The sequence below is a fragment of the Ursus americanus genome, chromosome 2 (genome assembly GCF_024610735.1).
Source record: "Ursus americanus isolate L20-20 chromosome 2, mUrsAme1.1.p, whole genome shotgun sequence".
NCBI classification, from domain to species: domain Eukaryota; kingdom Metazoa; phylum Chordata; class Mammalia; order Carnivora; family Ursidae; genus Ursus; species Ursus americanus.
In genome coordinates this window covers 42,953,253-42,973,171 of record NC_142128.1, presented here as the reverse complement: position 1 = coordinate 42,973,171, position 19,919 = coordinate 42,953,253, and the positions used below count along the sequence as shown (strand labels likewise).

The 19,919-nt window shown below is 50.1% G+C and overlaps 1 protein-coding gene across 3 annotated transcripts; it reads left to right on the top strand.

Annotated features, from left to right (window-relative positions):
- The first annotated feature begins 8,726 nt into the window (after window positions 1–8,726).
- On the top strand, window positions 8,727–19,414 carry LOC123783530 (ETS translocation variant 3). Of its 3 annotated transcripts, none has more exons than XM_045784301.2 (5): window positions 8,727–8,838; window positions 10,666–10,724; window positions 11,328–11,565; window positions 12,810–12,925; window positions 17,733–19,414. In XM_045784301.2, the coding sequence occupies exons 2-5, from the start codon at window positions 10,679–10,681 to the stop codon at window positions 18,860–18,862; spliced, it is 1,530 nt and encodes a 509-aa protein (XP_045640257.1). In that variant the 5' UTR covers window positions 8,727–8,838; window positions 10,666–10,678; the 3' UTR covers window positions 18,863–19,414. The 3 variants fall into 3 exon arrangements, with proteins under 3 accessions (XP_045640257.1, XP_045640258.1, XP_087711382.1); XM_045784302.2 differs by having other exon boundaries at window positions 8,755–8,838; window positions 10,669–10,724; XM_087855256.1 differs by lacking the exon at window positions 8,727–8,838 and having other exon boundaries at window positions 9,001–10,724.
- The last annotated feature ends 505 nt before the right edge of the window (window positions 19,415–19,919 follow it).

The window sequence follows — 19,919 nt, the reverse complement described above, 5'->3', positions numbered from 1 at the left end:
CAGTACAATAAGGCTATGCAACATCGCGCAAGTGTGTGAACTTTCTCCAGAACTTCCTGCTGCCGGTCTTTCCTCCCCATCTCCGCTCCACCTGAATTCTGCTCCCTCCTCTCCCTCCTGACCTCTCGAGAAACTCCTGATTGAGATCCCTGCCTCTGCCAGCGACATTCTGACCAACAGAAGGAACGGGTGTCTCCCCCTTCCCCCAGGGAACACACGCTCCCCAGAGGGACCAGTGAGGCTCGGCTCTCCCGCAGAACTCAAGGCCTCACTCCCCAACCCTCCCGACTCCCCCCTGGGACTCCTACAACACCAAAGGCTTATCGCTACTAAGTTTCTCCCACAAAGCTGGTGGCTTCTGCTGTCTGTGCGATCTTGCCTTTCTGAATGCCCTCTGTCCAGGCACTGACTTGATTACTTTCCGCATATCTTGAAAGACCCAGGCTGAGTTGCCACCTAGACACTTCTTCTCGGTGTCCCTGAGATCCCTATCTCTGTACAAGGCCTCTGTCCTTGCATGTATCAGTTAGGATGCTTGTGGTTTGGGGTAACAGAACTCCCACATCTGAAGCAGCTTGAACAACAGGGACTTACTGTCTCTTTACCAGAAGCCTGGAAGTGGATGGTTCCAGACCTGGTTCGCTATGTCGGGGTTCTAAGTGAGCACGTAGGCCATTCTCTGGGCCCTAATGGCCTCCTTGTAATTTAACTACCTCTCTAAAGACCCCATCTCCAAATACGGTCACATTCGGAGGTACTGGGAATTAGGACTTCAACAAAAGAGGTGGGGGGCACAATTCCTTCAGGACAGAGGGAGATGCAGCTTTGCGAATTCCTCTCTGGGAATCTCTCTTTTCTTTTTTTATTTTATTTTATTTTTTTATTTATTTGACAGAGACAGCCAGCGAGAGAGGGAACACAAGCAGGGGGAGTGGGAGAGGAAGAAGCAGGCTCCCAGCAGCGGAGCCTAATGCGGGGCTCGATCCCAGAACGCCGGGATCACGCCCTGAGCCAAAGGCAGAGGCTTAACAACTGCGCCACCCGGGCGCCCCTGGTAATCTGTCTTTTCAAGTGAAACAGAATTCAAGTTTGCCAGAATCTTTCCAGTAAATTTACGGAGCAGGATTTGGTAACACGCGCTTTTCCCAGTTGCAAGGGAAGCTGGGAAAGCATTTTCACTTTTATAATGGGAAGAGAGCGCTGCCAGCCAGAAGGCAAACGTCGGGAATGACCGGCAGGGAGGCTGCCGACCTCCGGCACGGCGTCTGCGTCGCGTTGGGCTGTCGGCTTCTGTGTCTACCACTCCCATTAGGCTCTCCACTCTCTGAACCAGAGGCCAGTGTGTCGACCAACTGTGTACCCTCAGTGACGAGCACGCTTCATACAGGTGCTCAGCCCATATCTATGGAAGGAATGAGCGCATAGAACTTAATGACCTAGAGGAACCTGTTGTTACACTGGATTACGACATTAAACTCCGTCCGTATGTTTGCCTTGCACAGTCTGTGGTTCACACCTTTGAATAATTGTAGGGAGGATCGCTAATGGAACTGCTTCTACAGTCGGAGGAAGGCAAGCTCGTGAGCTTCGTCCCTCCAAAGTCTGGCATCATGCGCAGTACATAGTATCGGCTGCTTGAATTGTTTATGGAATGAATATGGATAAATGAGTCGTGAAAATACAAAAAACATGGAGCACCTGGCTGGGTCTATTGGCAAAGTAAGCAACACTTGATCTTGGGGTCGTGAGTTCAGGACCCACATTGGGCTTTAGAGATTACTTTTTTAAAATGCTTTGAAAAAACATTGTTATTTAAACTTCAGGAGTTATCATGTTTTCTAGAAAAATGTCTTCCAGAACTGGGCATGCATTCTTCTCTGTTGGTACTTGCAAAGATCCTGTATCACCAGGTATTTCTGTCACCTGTTTTTATTCTATTCTATTCTGCTAACAAAGAATGGTTCTCATGAGCTTGGCCAGTAGGCCCACAATGCTCAGAGCCACTTCTTCTGAGCGGTGGGGCTGCGCTAGTCCCTACGAGCTGTTTTCAGCGGCGTCTCACGCTGGTTCCGCAGAGTCGCGGGCAGCACGGCGCAAATCCACACACAGCATGCAGGACACTGGAATGTCACTTTTGCTCCACAAAACCCCACGTGTCTGACCTTTCGTGTTCTGCAGAATAGGGAAGAACCGAGCGCCTAACTAACGAATGGCATTAGCTGTGGGAGTCAGCGGCCGATTTGGTGGCGGTTCCCCAAATTCTGGCCTCCCCAACGTTGGAGAGCCTCTCGTGACTCCGTCTCATTGCTACTTCCCTCTCTGCCTCAAGGTGAAGGGCTCAGGCAGGCGGGAAGTACTTGCAGTAAATGAGGACCCAGGACACAGAGTTGCCACAAGTAACTGGGCTCCCAGAGGCCGTGCATTTTGGCACACGAGACACCTGGGCCACCTGGAGGGGAGCCTCCTCCCACCCCAGGGCCGACCCGGGGGACCCACACCTCCTTCACACAGTGCAAGTAATGAGGTTCAATTAAAACGTTCGGGTTCAATTAGCGCTTCAGGCCTTCAGAGGCAGTCGCAGGGCAAAATATTTTCCACGAGGAACTTGAGAGAAAGCAGCACCGTCTGGACCAGCCCGGCACGTAGGGACAGGAGAGGGCTCGGCCGCGCCGCGTCGAAGGCGGACAAGACGGCGCTTGCACGCGTGTTTGTGTGCCTGCCGTGCCTGTCCTCTGAGCCCTGGGTGCTTTCCCAACAGCCAGAAGGAGGAGGCGCCTGCTAGGGTGTTTTCCTTCCAAGGGCTGAGTTTTTCTTCTTTCCTGAAAGTATTGGCAGCCTGGATTTTTGCTGCAAAATCAAGACTTGTTATTATAATGATGGTGATTTTTTTTTTCATTGTGCCAGCGAACCTGGTCTGAAGGCATTAATGCAAGCCCATGAGCACAGCCCATGACAATAATCTATTGTTCGGAGAAAAATGTCCTGGCAGTACACGTATCTAGAAGTTCCGCCTTCTGAATTGATGCCAAAATATGATCGATTCCCAGTTCCTTATGATGTCCAAGTCCTGTAGACGAGCTCCCGCTCCCCTCTCCCCGCAGCCGGCGTAATGAGCAGCGCGACTTTGATGTTCCTACCCTCCCCGTGGCTCCAGCTCTGTGCCAGTCTCCTCACTGAGCCCTCTGCTGTCCGGAATCCCATTACCCGCAGCTCTACTCACTGACATCCCACAGATGAAAGGTCCCATATTGAGGACACACTACAAGCTCCTGCAATGACATCTGAGCCCGTCAGAAAATGTCTGATTGTGTGTAGAATAGTTTCACATTTGGTGTTTTAATGTATTCTGCAGAAGTTCTTTTAATGTTTGCTCCAAGTAGAGTCTCTCTACCAGTAAATCATACAATAATATATTCTGATAAATCAAGGTGATATAGACAGACTGGAATGAATAACAGATCAAAACCTACCAAACAGGGGCGCCTGGGTGGCACAGCGGTTAAGCGTCTGCCTTCGGCTCAGGGCGTGATCCCGGCATTATGGGATCGAGCCCCACATCAGGCTCCTCTGCTATGAGCCTGCTTCTTCCTCTCCCACTCCCCCTGCTTGTGTTCCCTCTCTCGCTGGCTGTCTCTATCTCTGTCGAATAAATAAATAAAATCTTTAAAAAAAAAAACCCTACCAAACAAAGTTGACACGAGTGGATATAATTAATGTGATTTTGAAGCTACTTAACAGAAGACCTGGATGGTTCTCATAACAAAACCACAGGGATTTTGACTATCTATTCAGTAGCATACTCTGGCCTCTGAAGCAGTCAATCCTTCCAAGGCCGTCATGAGAGAGAGAGAGAGAGGGAATGAAAGAGGGGGGAGGGAGGGAGGAATGAGAAAGAGAGAGGGAAAAAGAAAGGCGGAGGGGGGAGTGAGAGTGTCCAAACAAAGAAGGAATTAACTTTGCTATTCACACTGGCTCTGTGGATGACCAGTGTTTAGTTACTGAAGCCACATTTGAGGAGGAAAGGAAGTAAGGATGATTCTTCCAGTAATTCCTGACAGAAGGCATGGTACTTGTCTTCAAATAGCTGACAAGTCGTCACATGGAAAAAACATTCCATTTAATCTGCAGAGCCCCAGTGCCCAGAACTGGGAGTCATGGGTAGTCGTGTCAGGAGGACACATTTCAGCTCCGTATAAGGAAGAACTTTCCACAGTTAGGGTGATCTAAACATTGAACTTGGATAAAATTGGGAGAAGCAAAGAAAATGCTGGGGTGCGGTAACTTCTATTCTTTGCCTGGGTGGTAGGCACTTAAGTACCTTTGTTTTCTTACTGTTTTTCAACTGACATATAGATTTCCACATACTCTTCTGTGGGTATGACGTATGTTACAATGAGAAACCTAGGTTGACTAGGTATTAGGTGTCAGTGAGTTCCTCGTCATGGTGAGGGTCCAGGGAGAGGCTGGCAGCACTTAGCAAGAGGATGGGAGGATGACCTCTGACCTTCAGTCCATCTCTAAGATTCTACATATCCAAAAACCCATGGACAATTATTAAAGAGAAGCTTTTCTAAAATATTTTCAAGGTGATTGCCTTTTAATTAACTTGAGTTGAGGCCCCATTCTGTTGTCCGCTGCAATTATTACGGGCGTTTGCTAGACTATGATCCCAAGTGTATATTACAGTGATTATCAAGTTTATTGGCCATCGTATAACGAGAATCAGATACGCAGTCCCTGCCCTCTTCAGATGACAAGTGATGTGGACAGTCATAAAGAGTGTACAGCCAGAGCCGGACATGAACACTGAACAAATACAAAAGACAGGAAGAAGGTCCATGTAGCAGACAGGTTATGGCCTTGGGTCTTACCAGAGTCGGAATAAATACACAAGGGCCTTGAGAAACATGCCCTAGGTGGGTCAAGATCAGGAGCTAGCCCTCTGCTCCAATTAACCTCAGCAGACTTCCTGGGAGAAACAAGCTTTCAGAAATATATAGATTCTGGCAATCATTCATTTGGTTAGGGGAACATTTTTCTCCTAGTCTGCCAGGAAAAAGAGAAAAAAAAAAAGCCAAAATAACTTAAGTGGCCATTTCCTCGTGGTTATCCTGTTCTCCTGTTCTGTTCCTTTGTGATCTCTCACTACCCTCTCCCCTGAGATGGGGGAACCAAGACCTGAAAACGGGAAATGAGAGGAAGGGGTATTTGTGGACCGTGATAGATGTGGAATCAGGGAGAGTCCTTGAGTCCCCAAGTCACTGCTAAACAAACAGACAGGCTCTGCCCCTCCTGGCTGAGCTGTGACTCGGGGCCAAGTTACTTCTGCTTTGGACTCACTTAACCTTTAATCTGGGGATCCCCACTCATGTTACTGACATTAAGTCCTCCAACTTCACAACAACCTGAGGTTGATGGGAAAAATAAACCAAAACACAAAAATCTTATCTACTAGAGTCCAATGTGGTAAGATACAAATAATCCATAGTCAAAGTTTATTTTCTCATAATTTATCTTCACATTACTGAAGGGGAAACTGAGTCACAAAGAGAGGAAAGTGAGTTGATTTTACCCTTCGGTCTTTGACTTCATCAATATAAATAATGTTCTAATGTTATCTCATTTTTCTTTCTGAAAGGTCTGAAATTCTTTTCCGTTAGTGTCCTACCCAAGTTGGAAACGTTCAATTCACTCAAGGTTTGTGAAATTAGGTGATAAAGGCTGTAAAGTTTGAGTTCTTGATACCAAGAATAGTGTGGGTTCGGGGGTAGTAGTGAGAGTAATCACGATCCTTGACCTTCGTAAAGAGTTTCACAGTTCACAAGTGCTCCACAGCTGCTAAGACACTCCGTCCTCATCAAGGACATCAACAGTGTCACCCTTTTACAGATGAGGAGGCTAGGACTCATTTAGCAGCTTGTCAAAGGACACGGTTAGCAAAGGGCAGAACTGGGACTGAAACTCAGGTCTTCTGAATCCAAGTTCAGTGAGAACACCCTTTGGGGGGAAGGGGCCACCTGAATTTTACTGGGAGACCGAGAGGAGATGAAGGGAGACGGGAAGGAGCTAGTCTTGGCAGCACACCAGCTCGTGTGTTGGCAGAGAAGGAAATTATCATCACCAAGCATTTCGAACGATGACATAGAGGTGCTCTGGGCACTGCGGGATCCGCTGCAGCTCTAACCTCTGAGGGCCTGCAATCTAAGACAAACACAGCAAGAAGAGCAAATACGTGCACGCTCTATCGATGGCATCTACCGCAGTAGATCCGCCCCAGTGATCTCCACGGGTAGAGGGGAAAGCATTTCTGCCATACACATGGCCAGGGAAGTTCGGGATGTGGAGAATACAAGTGCATAAATAAAAATGGGAGCAGTAAAGAAGAGTAAGCAGGGCAAGGAAGACACACATACACCAATCCAGGAAAGGTTTTCTGAAAGAAAAATAAACTTAAGTTATTTTTCTTCTCTTTCATAGTTAAGAAGCAACGGAGTCTCTGTGTTGTGGCAAGAGCAGAGTTGAGAGAGTGAGATTTAGAACAGAACTCATCCCCAGCATATGGGACAATTGTAAAGACAGATAGGAAGCGGGGCAGTGGGCAGTAGCAGTGGACAGAGAGGGCCTGGAGCAAGTGGAAATTCGAGAGAGATTATGACCTGTCTTGACTCCTAGACTATGCCTACATGTTTCCACCCACACGCTTTCAGAAAGCTCACGCTCTCTGTTATTTCAGGAGCAAGAAGAACCTCCATGGTTGTGGAAGTCTGTCTGGAGCAGATGAAGGCAGCAGGTGCCACATTGAGGAAGAGAGAGGACAGGGACCTTGAGTGCGCTGGGCAAGGAGTCCCTAACCATCCCAATCTTTCCAGATTCTGCCACCACAGAGAGGTTTCCAATGCAAAACTTACTTATCTGGACCCAGTAATTGTCAGGGAATTCCCAGTTTGCGTGGTCACACCCAAATCTGCCTGTTGAGTCTCAGGCCAGGGATTAGATAAATGTAAAAACTGTGTTGAGCTCTGCTGGGACATAGACATTACTCAATACATCAGTTCAGACTCCAGCCCGGTAGAGAGACCTGTTTATCTCTGTTAACTGTGTTTACTCACTCAACTCATCCTTTGTGACCCTAATTAGCCAGAGAAGCAGCAGCAGAGAACCACTAGGAGACCAGGGTGAATAAGAATATGCCAAAAGTGCCTGGCTCTGGCTGCTGGCCCTTTGTACAATACAGGGTCCTCGGAGGCGGAATGCTGGCTCTCACCATGACCATTTGAGCCCTGAGCCAAAGGTTAGCAATTTCAGACTTTCAGGGGAAGCTGCTCCTGACCACCCTGGTGTCTGAGTTGACTCAACCGGTAAGATTAAGGACTTCTGTGATAATGATTCTTAGGATTATTTTTGCTAACATACGTTCATCTGTCCTATTTACAATGTGGTCTTCTCTTTTAACCACTCTACATGTATTAACTCATTTAGTACAACCACAGGAGAAGGTACTAAGGGACTGACACAGAGAGATCAAGTAACTTAATGGGGGTCACACAGCTAATAACTGAAGGCACTAAGATCAAACTACAATTTACATCGTTCAGCTAAATCCCAGTATTTTAATAAGAATGTTCAACCAAACAGCTGATATTTACATATAAGACATTGTTCTAGGCACTATGCAGAAGATACAAAGGACATATAGACAGTTTCTATGAAGAGCTCATGGTATAGTTGTGGATATTGGTAATCCTCTCTGGCACTAAAATTTTGCTCATTTTATTCACCTGCATTGTATCCTTTTCTAACTAGAGAAGACCCTACATCCCTGATGCTATTATCCTTCCTTTTTTAAACAAAAAAAAAAGGGGGGGGGGACAACTTGAGGTCCAGAGGGGACAACTTACTAGTTAACCTATCAACAGCTAGAGAACGGCTAGTGGCAGAGCCAAGCACGGATGGATGGTGATGTTCACGTGTTTTCTGCGGCCCTCGGGAGAAAAAGGTGTTAAGAGTTTGCTCTTGTATCCCGACTAGCTCTTCAACCATGCTGGGTTCCGTCCCTGTTCTCCAAGTCTGCTGCTCTCAGTACTCATGCCCCTTTGTTTGCCCCTGCCGACCCCCACTCCTCCCTTTCCCGCCCCTGGTGGGCCTGGAGGTGGGGACGAAGGCCAGGGCGAGCTGCTAGCGGCCCTCACCACGAACCAGTCTTCGGGCAAGGCCGAAAATGCTCTGGACAAGACACTCGCGATCGCGCGCGCATACAACAGAAGGCAGAAAAAAAGAAAGGGAGATGTTTTCTAGCGACTCAGGGAGGAGAGCCAGCGGCTCGCATCTGGACACCGGGACTAGACAGCAGATGGACGGGAACTCGGGGGCGCGGCCGGGCTCCGAGGCACCCGCGGCGTCCCTCTCCCCGGCACGCAGGACCCTCGGCCGGCACAGGGCTCCGACTCCTGCGCGGGTTGGGGACAGGCGGGCCCAGGGGTCGTGGCCCCTCCGCCTACGCCCCGCCGCGCGTCCCTACGCCCGCCCGTCCGTCGGGGCCGCACGGACCCCCGCGAGCGTGCGTGACGTGCCCCCGCGGCGTGACGCAGCGCGACGCCCGGCTGGAGGAGCGCGGGGGCGGGGCGGCGGAAGTCGGCGTCTGCAGCGAGGAGAAGGACGGGGGCGCCGCCCGCGGTAGGGGGAGAACCCGGCTGGACGGCCCCGCCCCTGGCCCCGCCCCCTACCGTGGGCGGAAGTGACGACAGCGGCTGAGGAGGTCACTTCCTGCTAGGGTGGATGAGGAGGAGCCCGAGACGCCGCGGAGGAGACCGGAGCGAAGACGGGCCGCGCCGGGGAGAGGTGAGTCCCGACCCCGTCGCCGGGCCCTCCCGGGCCGACCCCGGGCCTCGCGGGCGGCGTCCCCAGGGGCGGGCCGCCTACCGGCCCAGCCGGGCCGCCGGCAGCGCGGGAGCGACCGGGCCCCCGGTGTGTGAGGGACGGCCGGGACCCGGGGCGCGTTCGTGCGGTGGCTCCGCGGGGCCCCGGGGCGAGGCCGGCCTGGCCGGAGGCAGGAGGGAAGGAGACTCCGGGGGCCGGGAAGCCGGGCCGCACGCCGCCTCGGGACAAGCGCAGCGCCGGCTTCGGCTCGCCTCGCCCTCCCGGGAGCGGCCGCGAGCTGGGGAAGGGTGAGGGCCCGGGGGGGTTGCAGACTCGAGAAGAGCGGCCTCGCGGTGAATTTGTGGGCGGCGTAGACAGGCGCCTGCGGACTCCTGCGAGGGGGCGATCAGGGAGCCGGGGTGTCGGGAGGAAGCTTCCTGGTCAAGTCCTTGCCGCGGCGGGGTCCGGACCCCCGAGTCGTGCGCTTGGAGGGCATTCCTGCGGCAGAATGGAGGCCCTGCATTCCTGCGGAGCCTTCCGGGACCGGGAGTCCGGGCGGCTTCCTGGAGCGGAGGGGAGCGGTGTTTTCCTCCCTGGTTGTCGCGGAGATGGGAGCAGCCGGGAGAGGAAGCTTGCCTCGGCTCCGAGGCCTTGTGATTGTGTGTCTTGTGTATGTGACTGCGTGTTTGTGTTTGCGTCTGTTTTCTCCTTCCTTTGGGGTGTTTATGTCGTCCTCATAGTTTTATAGACAAACTCGCTGATTATCTTAATGTATGTGGTGAGAAAAAAGCTCGAAGGATCTAGAGGAATCCGAGGTTAGATGAAATTTCCAAGATTAGGAATTCGCCCCCACCCCACCCCGAGGCCACTGAGGCACCTACATTCCATCCAGGAGCGCTCTTGCTAATGTGGGTGCTGTGGCCCTGTCATCCACCCTGGGGAACGGAGAGCGAAGATCTGCCCTCTCCTGCCCGCCTCTCCCTCAGGCAGCTTCACCCCTCCCTCCGTTTTGCTAAAGGATTGACTGATACAAAGCTGCTTGCTGCTAGGAACAGGAAATTTATTGAGGAACTGTAAATCTGGATGGAATGAATTCAGATCACAGCAAGACTCCCTGCGCTTTTTGAACAGAGGGTTCTCAGAAATGCTTGCCTTTTTTCCTTCCTGTTAAAGGGAAAAAATGTAAAAATATTTCTCAAAGTAATGTGAGTAACTGTACATGCGGTGTGTTTACTTCCTGTATCCCACGGTGTTTTTCAAGGAGGAGGGGGTTAGTTTCTGACTGGGAGGAGTTTTCCTTCTCCCGTCTCCCGTAATTCAGCAAAATAAATCAAAATCAGATGTTTTCTGGAGTTGTAGTCAGATGGACTTGGATTTTTTTTACTCTTTAAAACTGGTACATCTGGGTGAACTCAGGCATGTGTGTCTTGGCATCTGGGCTTGTCTAGTAATAGAAGAAAAACTGTTTGGCTTGTTTTGGCTGCCTTTCTGGACCCATTTCACTGCGCTCTTCCTTACATCTGAAGGGCTGGTCAGGAGGAAGAAAGCAAATATTAAAGACAGTGTTTACACTTTGTGGTTTAAAGTCAGGTGAGAGATAATTATGGCCTTTGAAGCTGATGACCTGAGGACCATCATTTGATGACTTGGGGATTAGCAGTTTGGAGGTGACATATTTGAAAGAAAGAGGGTTACATAAGGAGGGAAAGACGGGGAAAGGAAGTTTGGGGAAAGGCTGTGCCAGAAAACCTTGGGAGGAGAATAAATAAATAGCACCTTAAAGTAATTGATGTGGCTTGTGTCTCTCAGCAGGAGGGCGAAAATGAAAGCAGGCTGTAGCATCGTGGAAAAGCCAGAAGGAGGTGGAGGTGAGCAGAAGTTAATCATCTCTGATGTACCTGGAATGTCCCTCAGGGGTTCCTTTTCTCTCCACTTGGGCTCTGTTCACGAATGTCAGACCATGACTAGACAGCCTCTTGACTGGGTGGATACTGCTAGCACAGTTGTAGGCTTGTTTCTTATTGATGTATATTAACATGTCTGGTCACCACACCTTTATCCCAAGCTTTAGAGTCTCCTCCCTGTTAGAGACACAGTTCCACCCTCGGGGACAAGGGGTTTTCAGCTGTATTTCCCTAAAATGTTAGTTTGTCTTTCCTGTTTGTTTCTGTTGGAATGTTCCTGCCCTCACGGAAAGTAGGTGTGAGATTTAGTAATGCAGGAAAGAGCGAGAGGTTGGCACACCTGGGTGCTGCTGTCCAGCTCTAGCAGATAAAACGATTGCCACAGGAAAGGTGACGTCTCTGTGCTTTCCTCTCCCCTGTTGTGGTTAGCCCTGGCTGACCGAAGGGATGTTTATCGCATGTTTGCACAGCACTCTAGAGATTGAGCATCGGCATGTGAAGTCGGGAATACCGATATATATGAACCTGACTCCTGACTCCCTTGATCTTGCCCTTTTCACATTAAAGGGTATCAGTTTCCTGACTGGGCCTATAAAACAGAGTCGTCGCCGGGCTCCCGGCAGATCCAGCTGTGGCACTTCATCCTGGAACTGCTGCAGAAGGAAGAGTTCCGCCATGTCATCGCCTGGCAGCAGGGAGAGTACGGGGAGTTTGTCATCAAGGATCCCGATGAGGTGGCCCGCCTCTGGGGCCGCAGGAAGTGCAAACCCCAGATGAACTACGACAAGCTGAGCCGAGCCCTCAGGTGAGGGAAAGGATTCCCGAATGGATGCTGTTAACAGATCGGAGGGAGACTAAGCAGTTGGGTATGAATGTTGGATAAAAAGCGTATCAGGTGGTAAGAGACTGCACTATCTAAGTGAATAATGTGTAGCTTTGAAGTGGGAGTAGAGGAGCTGCTGAGTCTGAGTAGCACAGGCACAGGAGGAGAAAAGGCATATCTTTGGTTCTATGTAGGAGGGAATTCCAACGTGGTTGGCACTGGGTCCTGACAGACAACCGATTCTGCTCTGTAGTGGGCGAGCGTGTATGGTGAAACACGGATTGGAGCTCATTTATAATCCAGATGAGTTTAGACTTCTCTGCGGGAAATGTGTTAGAATGTCTCTTCTGGAGGCTCTCCTGGAAAAAACTGGGAAAAGTGAAGCAAGCAGAGCACACAGGAGGAGGGCTCCCTGAATGGTCCTGACCTCACTGTTGAGGACCCGTATCTTTGAGCTCAGTTGTCAGGCCCAAGGTTGCTCTGAAGTGTCTAAAGACTGACCACTTCAGGTTCTCTTGGGTTCTTTTCTTCCCCTTGTCAGTTTTTCCATCTCCTAGCCTCCTCACCCTCAAGGGGCCAGAAGGCTGTGTGTAACGGGTGCTGCCGAATAGATGCCAGGCCGGGGGCTGCAGGCCCCCCCCCAAGGCCCCTGTCTCTCTTCATTCCTCGTGGCCTTGAATGTCAGAGCTGGGCAGCAGCAGTGCTGGGGGCTCTCTCACATCTTTGTGAAAGTGAAGCAGACCAGGCTGCCTGCTGCTTTCCACATCAGGGCGTGTGACTGCTGGATCTGCTGCCGCAGAACAGTTGTACATGTCTTCGTCTGCACTTTGTGCTCAGGCCTCCAGACTGGCCAGATCAGGTCTCCCAAGAGACTTGTCTGCCCCCACCTGGGCAGAGCAGTGACACACACGGGAATAGGAAGGAAATGGACTATGGAATTGAAACTGTAGAGTGACAGAGGAGAAAGGTGGTTAGGGCTAGGACAGGTGTTCAAGATCTTAAAGTGAGATTGTCTTTGTAAAGCTCCAGCCAAGGACTTAGAACTTCGTTTGTAAATTGTATAAGTTTCCCAGCCCTAACCTGAAGGCCAGGCTGCAAAAGAATGATAGTGATGTTTCCATGTAATACTTAGGGGCAGAGCTGCTGTTGATCTCAGTGGTTACCTGTGTATATCAAAAATTGTCGGTAACTAGAAGGTAAATTGATCCATGCTCCTATTTTTACAGATACTATTACAACAAGAGGATCCTTCATAAAACAAAAGGGAAAAGGTTTACTTACAAATTTAACTTCAACAAGCTGGTGATGCCCAACTACCCATTCATCAACATTCGGTCAAGTGGTAAGAAGCAAACTCTTTCTCGGTGGGGAATGAATTTTGAGTTGATAAAGAAGTTCAAAAACCCAAGTCTAAGACCTGGCACGTTAAAGGATTTTTAGAAATACTAGGCTCAGTGGATTACCCCCAGGGTCCTGCTCAGGTTTCTCTGTTTGTCCCATATGGGGAGTGACAGGCTCTGCTGCATCAGGAGAGATTTGTTTCGTAGTTTGTTTGGTTCTCTTTTGTGCATGTTGTTTTCGTCTCCCAGATTCTCTTCTGCTGTCCTCTTCAGGAATTATGTTCCATAGGTTCGTGTTCATCCTTCAGGTCAGAACGCACAGTGTTAACACCCTGCCCAGCAGCTCTTTCATAGACAAGAACCGGTTTCTACAAACACTTCCGATTTTCTATGAAACTACCAAGCTCTCGCTTATCAAGTGAATATCATCAAAACCACAGCATCCTTAATCACAGAAGGGGAGGTTCATATGTTTGCAGTGAAAAGCGGTGTCTTTGATCTGCACCAGCACCTCCTCAGAGAGTAAGGTCTGGGGTTACTTGACCTTCTTTGCTCTGAAGTGCAGCAAGGCCTCCCCTCCGGGCTGTCCACGGATAGCTCACCATCAGAGCTCCTCACAAAGGTTTCAGGTCAGCCTCTGTCCAGCCGCTTTGAAGGGATTTGGTTTTGTTTCGTTTCAGAGGCAAAATCTCTCCTTCCCTAGGAAAATAGATTGTATTTAACTAGTTTCTGAACAGTCCATCGGTGCTCTGTGGCGTTGTATGTTAAGGCCAAGAAACCTGTTGTGACGCTGCAATATCCTGATTTCTCAGAGAAAAGTCGGAAGAAACTTGAAAATCAGAGCGGGGGTGTGGCTGAGAGTATAATGCTGAGATCCATTGCAGATAGGTCATTAACTACACACAACAAGTTAGGGCAGTTTGGGCTTGATGCTGCTATCGGTACAGTTCCATCTCATCTCTCCTGTAGCCACTCCCTCCTGTCCCTGGGGCATGCGTTAAAAAAAAAAAATGGTATTGGAATGCATCTCTCTAATTACAACCTGTTTTCTTTCCTGGTGCCTGAGGGAGAGGTGTTAGGAAATCAGACCTATTCTAGCCACTGGAATCCCGCTTCCTCTAGTTTCACTCTTGCCCCCTTCCTGTGTACCTAGAGGAATTGGGTCTCTACGTGGATATACCAGCAACTTTGAAGCATGCATTGGTATTCCATACCACTCTCCCTCACCCCCCCACCCCCGCCAAAAAGGGCTTCATTGGTTTTGTTCTTAGGTCTTTGACCCATTTTTGTCTATTGAAAACCCAGAAGTCCAGCCACTTGGGCAGCCTGGAACAGGGCACACCCGTCAGCCCTAGGGAGTAATGTGCCCTTCCATGGGAAGAAAATCTGGATCCTCACTCTGGGAAGACTCTGGACTACTAGCCTGGCGGTCATGGCCTAGCACAGCCTAGTCTGCCTGAAAGCAGTGGGCCCAGCATTGCTCCTTAACAAAGCTGGGGCCCTAGCAGAATGAAGTCACAGGGAAAGCAGAACAGTGTGCATTTCATTTAGGTATATATTTGGTTGCTTACGTCCTGGGTACAGATAACCCCAAAGAACGGGAATCATTAGCTTATAAAGAACTTTTACCCAGAGGGCAGATGTTGTTTCGGGTTTAACTTATGGTGACGGGGGAAACAACATTGACTGAGCATCTGCTTCACGGAGGTACTTTTGCTTGGTGTTTTTGTGAGTTACCGCGTTCACCTCTCCCAGCCTGCTCTGAAGTGTATATCTCAATATTCACATTTTACAAATGAGAAAATTACGGAGGACAGCAAAGTCCAAGACTGAGACAGGCAGGTTGAGTACAGTTACCCGTTGAACGGTTTCTCAGCAAACCATTCCTAAGAGACTGAGCTACTGAAATCCAGCTTTTATGGAGTAATTCATACATTCCTCCCCCAGACTGGGATTCATTCATTTGCTCAACAGAAAACGTGTTAAGTCCTGAAGACAAAACAAAAAGATCAGGGAGGAGTTCTTTCTCCGGAGGAACTGAAAATTTCGCAGGAGAGAGAAGCTAGATGAGGTGGAGCACGATGGGAAATAGCAGTGCGGTGCGTGAAGCCCTCCAGGAAGCAGAGCTGTGTGGCTTTTGGTTCTGAGGCCAGAGAGCTCATGTCTAGATGGTGGTGGCACCTGTCCACACAGTTCCGAGGGTTAGAGTAAAAAGCCAAACAAGCACTCTTGGTCCCTCCCCCCACCATCCTCCTCATCAGTGACAGCTTCAGGTAGAATGCTTGACATTTGGAAGGTGCGGGAAGTACTCTGCGTACGGTATCTTGTCGTTACCGTTAAAAGCGTGCTGTAAAATACGTTATTCTGTATTTTTGAATGTTTATTGGCTATCAAAGATTGGGAAGATACAGAAGATACTAGGAACAGTGCTCACCTCGCAGGACAGGCCAGCTCAGGGACGGGTTCGAGAATTCTCACTCTCTGCCTCCCCACTCCCACCCTGGTGGTTTATATTGCTCTTTATTTTGGAAAACTGTAAACCTATAGAAAAATGGGATAAAATAGAACTGGGAACACCCATGTGTCCTCTTTCTAGATTCACTGATGATCGACATTGTTGCCATATGTGTTTTTCTCTTCTACGTACTTTTTAAGTTTTGAGGTTAAGTTGCAGACGTCGTGACATTTGTCCCCTGTGTGCGTTAGCACTTACACCCTCGGTACAAGGACATTCTCCTCCATGACCCCAGTAACATTAACACATCTGGGAAGTTTAACGTGACTCTACTGTTCTTGTCTAACACATGGTACATATTCAGATAGCATGTGCCTTTACAGTTTTTGTTTTTAAAGTGTGACTATTATGTAATAAAAAATTACTTGTCTTAACAAAAACCTAACATGTAATTTGCTGTGTGCCGATAATAATAAGGACTTTATAAAAATATTAACCCTTTAAGTTTTTATAATATGAGGATTAGTCCTGTAGCTGTCCCTTTTACAGGTAAGGAAACTGAGGCACAGAAAGGTAAGTAAATTATCCAGAGTCACACAGCTAATAAATGGTAGAGCCAGGGTTTGAACCTAGGCAAGGGTCTCGTTATTTCCATTTTGCCAAAGGGGGTCAAAAACCCGTTGATTACATGCCACAACATAGACGGTGCGAGAACTGAGATTCACACCCAGATTTAAAACAAAACTAAATTGTTCAGGAGACAGGACCTTCTCTCCCCCCTCCCCGCCCCCACCACGTTATACTCCTATAGTCTTTCAGAACACAGAGAAAGTGGTTTTTTGCTTTTCAATAGATGTGCTCTTAATATAAAACAAGACCCAAATGAATCAAAAAGAGTAGATACAGTTAAGGCTGGCAGAAGGGAGATTTTTGTCCTGGGACCTTCTTGATTCTAGTCAAATTATATACAAGGTCATGCATGAGTTTTTCCTAATTGAAAGATGAGGTCATTGGCTTTAGGGGGACAAAGCAGTTTCTGTGGAACTTCAGTTTGGGAACTACTGCTCTGGCAGTCACTCAGTTGCACGTGCCTCGAAAGCCACAGTGCACACGGCACCCGACCCCAGAGTCCTGGCGGGGGATGTCCCACTACTCCAGGAACAGGAGGAGGCAGCTGATGGGGGCAGTTCCCAGTTCCGCCTCACGCCCTCTTTTGTGTCTTCTCCTAGGTCACCATACTTTCACTTGGGTTTCCTTCTTTTTCTTTCTCCCTTATCTCTGCCTCAGAGTGTAGAAAGCTCTCCTGACGCCATTACCCATCGAAGGCTCTGGTACCTCCCAGGAGCCCCTCCCAGGAAGGGCTCTGAGGCCTCTGATGGCCCACCTTTCTTCTGCCTTGTTTAGGGAAGGACCTCTTGGGGGAGTGGAGAACCTGTGGGCCTCTGAATTTGGTGTATTTAGTGTGAAGTTGGTTTCTGCTTGGATTTGAGTCTCAGTTTTAGCGGCGGACTTGGGGGAGGGACAGGGGAGGTCCTATATTGTCTCCCAGCCTGCTCGGTGCCTGAGGAGCGTTGAAAGCGGGTGGGAACGGTGAGCGTTCTATAGAACGCGTTAGAGGAAATCAGATTTGAAGAGATCGAAAAATATTTGAATCTCTGTGGTGATTTTAGATCAGAAATGGTAAAAGATCTACCGTAAGAACTCACTTGAACATATGGCCTTTTCTTTTTTAATCTGCTTTTGTTCTTAAATCTTACGTGGTCTTGCGCATGTCCACGTACGTGAGGTGCAGTCTTTGGGCTTCTAATGCATCACTTGACGTGCGCATCATTTCCAGGGCTGTTTGCGTTTGGTTCGCTTGCTTGTTTGACAGATAAAGCCGAACCTATGAAAATAAAACAAGACTTTACCCAGCTGGAAAGTGCAGCAGGTGGTGTATGCACAGTATTTAGAGTTGGAGACGAGAAGGTTCATGGGCCCATCCATCCGTTCATTCACCTAACCTGTATTGAGCCCCACCTGTTGTTAACCGCGAACGGCCGTCTGTCTAGTCGTGAACGAGAGGAAGTCCCCACCTTCGTGGAATTGATGTTTGAGAGTGCAGACGACCAAGTACATGGTTGCGAAGGCAGGCAGTGACGAGTCCTGTGAAGACAGAGCGGGCGAGGGCTTGGGTGGAGGAAGCTGAGCTGTGCTCCCGGGAAGACGGGGAGCGGAGGGATTCAGCACGGCTGGAGTGTTGGCTTCCTGTCGTAACAAGAAGTAAACATCTTGGGCTCACGTAGCGTAAGTAACCGTGCTGCCGATGAGTGACCAGTCCTCTAAAGCGGCCTTTGTCTTCTCCACCGTCCCAGGTGTGGTTCCCCAGAGTGCGCCACCAGTGCCAACCGCCTCGTCCCGGTTCCATTTCCCGCCTCTGGACGCCCATTCTCCAACTAGTGACGTGCAGCCAGGGCGGTTCTCGGCTGGCTCCCTCACCGCTTCTGGCCAGGAGTCGAGTAATGGCGCTGATAGAAAGGCAGAGCTTCCGGAGCTGGAGGACGGCTCAGCCGCCGACTGGCGCCGGGGCGTGGATCTCCTGTCCTCCCGGAGTGCCGTCGGTGGAGGGCTTGGCCATCAGAAACGCAAGCCTGACATAATGCTTCCTCTGTTCACCAGGCCAGGGATGTACCCTGACCCCCACAGTCCCTTCGCTGTCTCTCCGCTCCCTGGCCGCGGAGGTGTTCTGAACGTCCCCATCTCACCGGCCCTCTCCCTGACTCCCACCATCTTCTCCTACAGCCCATCCCCAGGCCTGAGCCCCTTCACCAGCAGCAGCTGCTTCTCCTTCAACCCCGAGGAAATGAAACACTACCTTCATTCTCAAGCCTGCTCTGTGTTCAACTACCATCTGAGTCCCCGGACCTTTCCCCGTTACCCAGGACTTATGGTCCCGCCACTGCAGTGCCAAATGCATCCTGAGGAGTCCGCCCAGTTCTCCATCAAGCTGCAGCCGCCGCCGGCTGGGCGGAAGAACCGGGAGAGGGTAGAGAGCAGTGAAGAGTCAGCCCCTGTCACCGCCACCACCGTGGCTCCTGTCCCCCCAAGAATTAAGGTGGAGCCAGCCTCTGACAAGGATCCCGAGAGTCTCCGGCAGTTGGTGCGAGAGGAGGAGCGCTCGCACGAGGAGGGCACTGTGCCAAGCAGGACCATAGAGGAGGAAAAAGGCACCGTCTTTGCCCGCCCGGCCGCACCAGTCTGGCCCTCTGTCCCCGCTAGCACCCCAAGTGAAGAACCCCTAGAGGTGACTGAAGACAGTGAGGACAGGCCTGGCAAAGAGCCCAACGCACCTGAGAAGAAAGAAGATGCCCTGATGCCGCCCAAGCTCCGGTTGAAGCGGCGCTGGAATGACGATCCCGAAGCCCGAGAGCTGAGTAAGAACGGCAAGTTCCTCTGGAGCGGGTCCGGACCCCGGGGTTTGGCCACGGCCGCGGCCGACGCCTAGAACTGGAAGTGCATTGGGAGGTGTTTATACTATAATCAAATGCATACATGTATTTATGTAGCGAGATTTCAGGGTCGGGGGGGAGGGAGGGAGGGAATTAGACTGGTTTGATCATTTTAGGGGCATAGACTTGTATTTTTATGTTTGGGGGATGGGATGGGTATCTTCTGTTGTAAATTAGGTGGGACGTGAACACACTTTTTTCCTGGTGAGTAGCACACGGGAAGGGTAATGAACTGAAAGGAGGGGAAGAGCCTCTGCTTCCTGGGGAGGCTCACACTTGCTGACAAACTCCCAGGGGGCCAAGGTGTCCTTGGTCCCGGTATAGTTCAGGTTCCAGACTTCTTTCTTTTCTATTGTATTTATATATGAAAAGCCATTAATGAATTTCTTTTGGTCAGAGAGAGAGAGAGAAGGGAGTAGGGCGTGGTGGGGAGGTTGAGCAGTGAGAGACCATTATACCAAGCGTGTGGCCTGAAATGTTTCTGTGTAGTTCCTTCGGGGGAGGAGTAAGGTAATCTCAGTCTTACTGGGGACAGGGGGATGTTCAGATGTTGCTTTTTTTCTTTCTTCCTTTGTTGTTGTTTGGCATTTTTACCTTTCCTTTTTTAAAAACCGGCTGCAGGAAGCGGGAGCCGCGGCGCCAGAACGGGGCTGGGAGGGCCAAGGCGCGGGACGGCGGCGCGGGAGGTGGGGAGCCGTGCCGGCTCCTTGGGCTCGCCCCTCCTTCACCTGCTAAGAAGCCATGAGGACTCGTAAGCTCTCATTCAGGGAAGAAAGAAGAGGGCATGAGGAAGTAACCCAATGCCTTTAAAAACAAAACAAACACAAAAACGATCTTCATTTTTCCTTTTCCATCGTGGTTTGGGGAGCCAGACCGCAGAGTGACTATGAGTGAGTTCACCGAGCGGCCCGACCCTGGAGCTGTCTGCGTCGTGTCTGGGTCTCTGACTGTTTCCTAAGTGAAGCCTTAACAATGAACATACTTTCATCACGTGATACGGGTCTGTCAGCATAAACCTGTAAAAGGGACGGACAACTCTTCAGACAACCCAGG

Excerpts from the sequence above, each read along its gene's own strand:
- LOC123783530 (XM_087855256.1), top strand. The coding sequence starts at position 10,646 with ATGTGGCTTGTGTCTCTCAGCAGGAGGGCGAAAATGAAAGCAGGCTGT. Across the intron at positions 10,725-11,327 it reads AAAGCCAGAAGGAGGTGGAG|GGTATCAGTTTCCTGACTGG; the intron begins GTGAGCAGAAGT and ends TTCACATTAAAG. Across the intron at positions 12,926-17,732 it reads CATCAACATTCGGTCAAGTG|GTGTGGTTCCCCAGAGTGCG; the intron begins GTAAGAAGCAAA and ends CCACCGTCCCAG.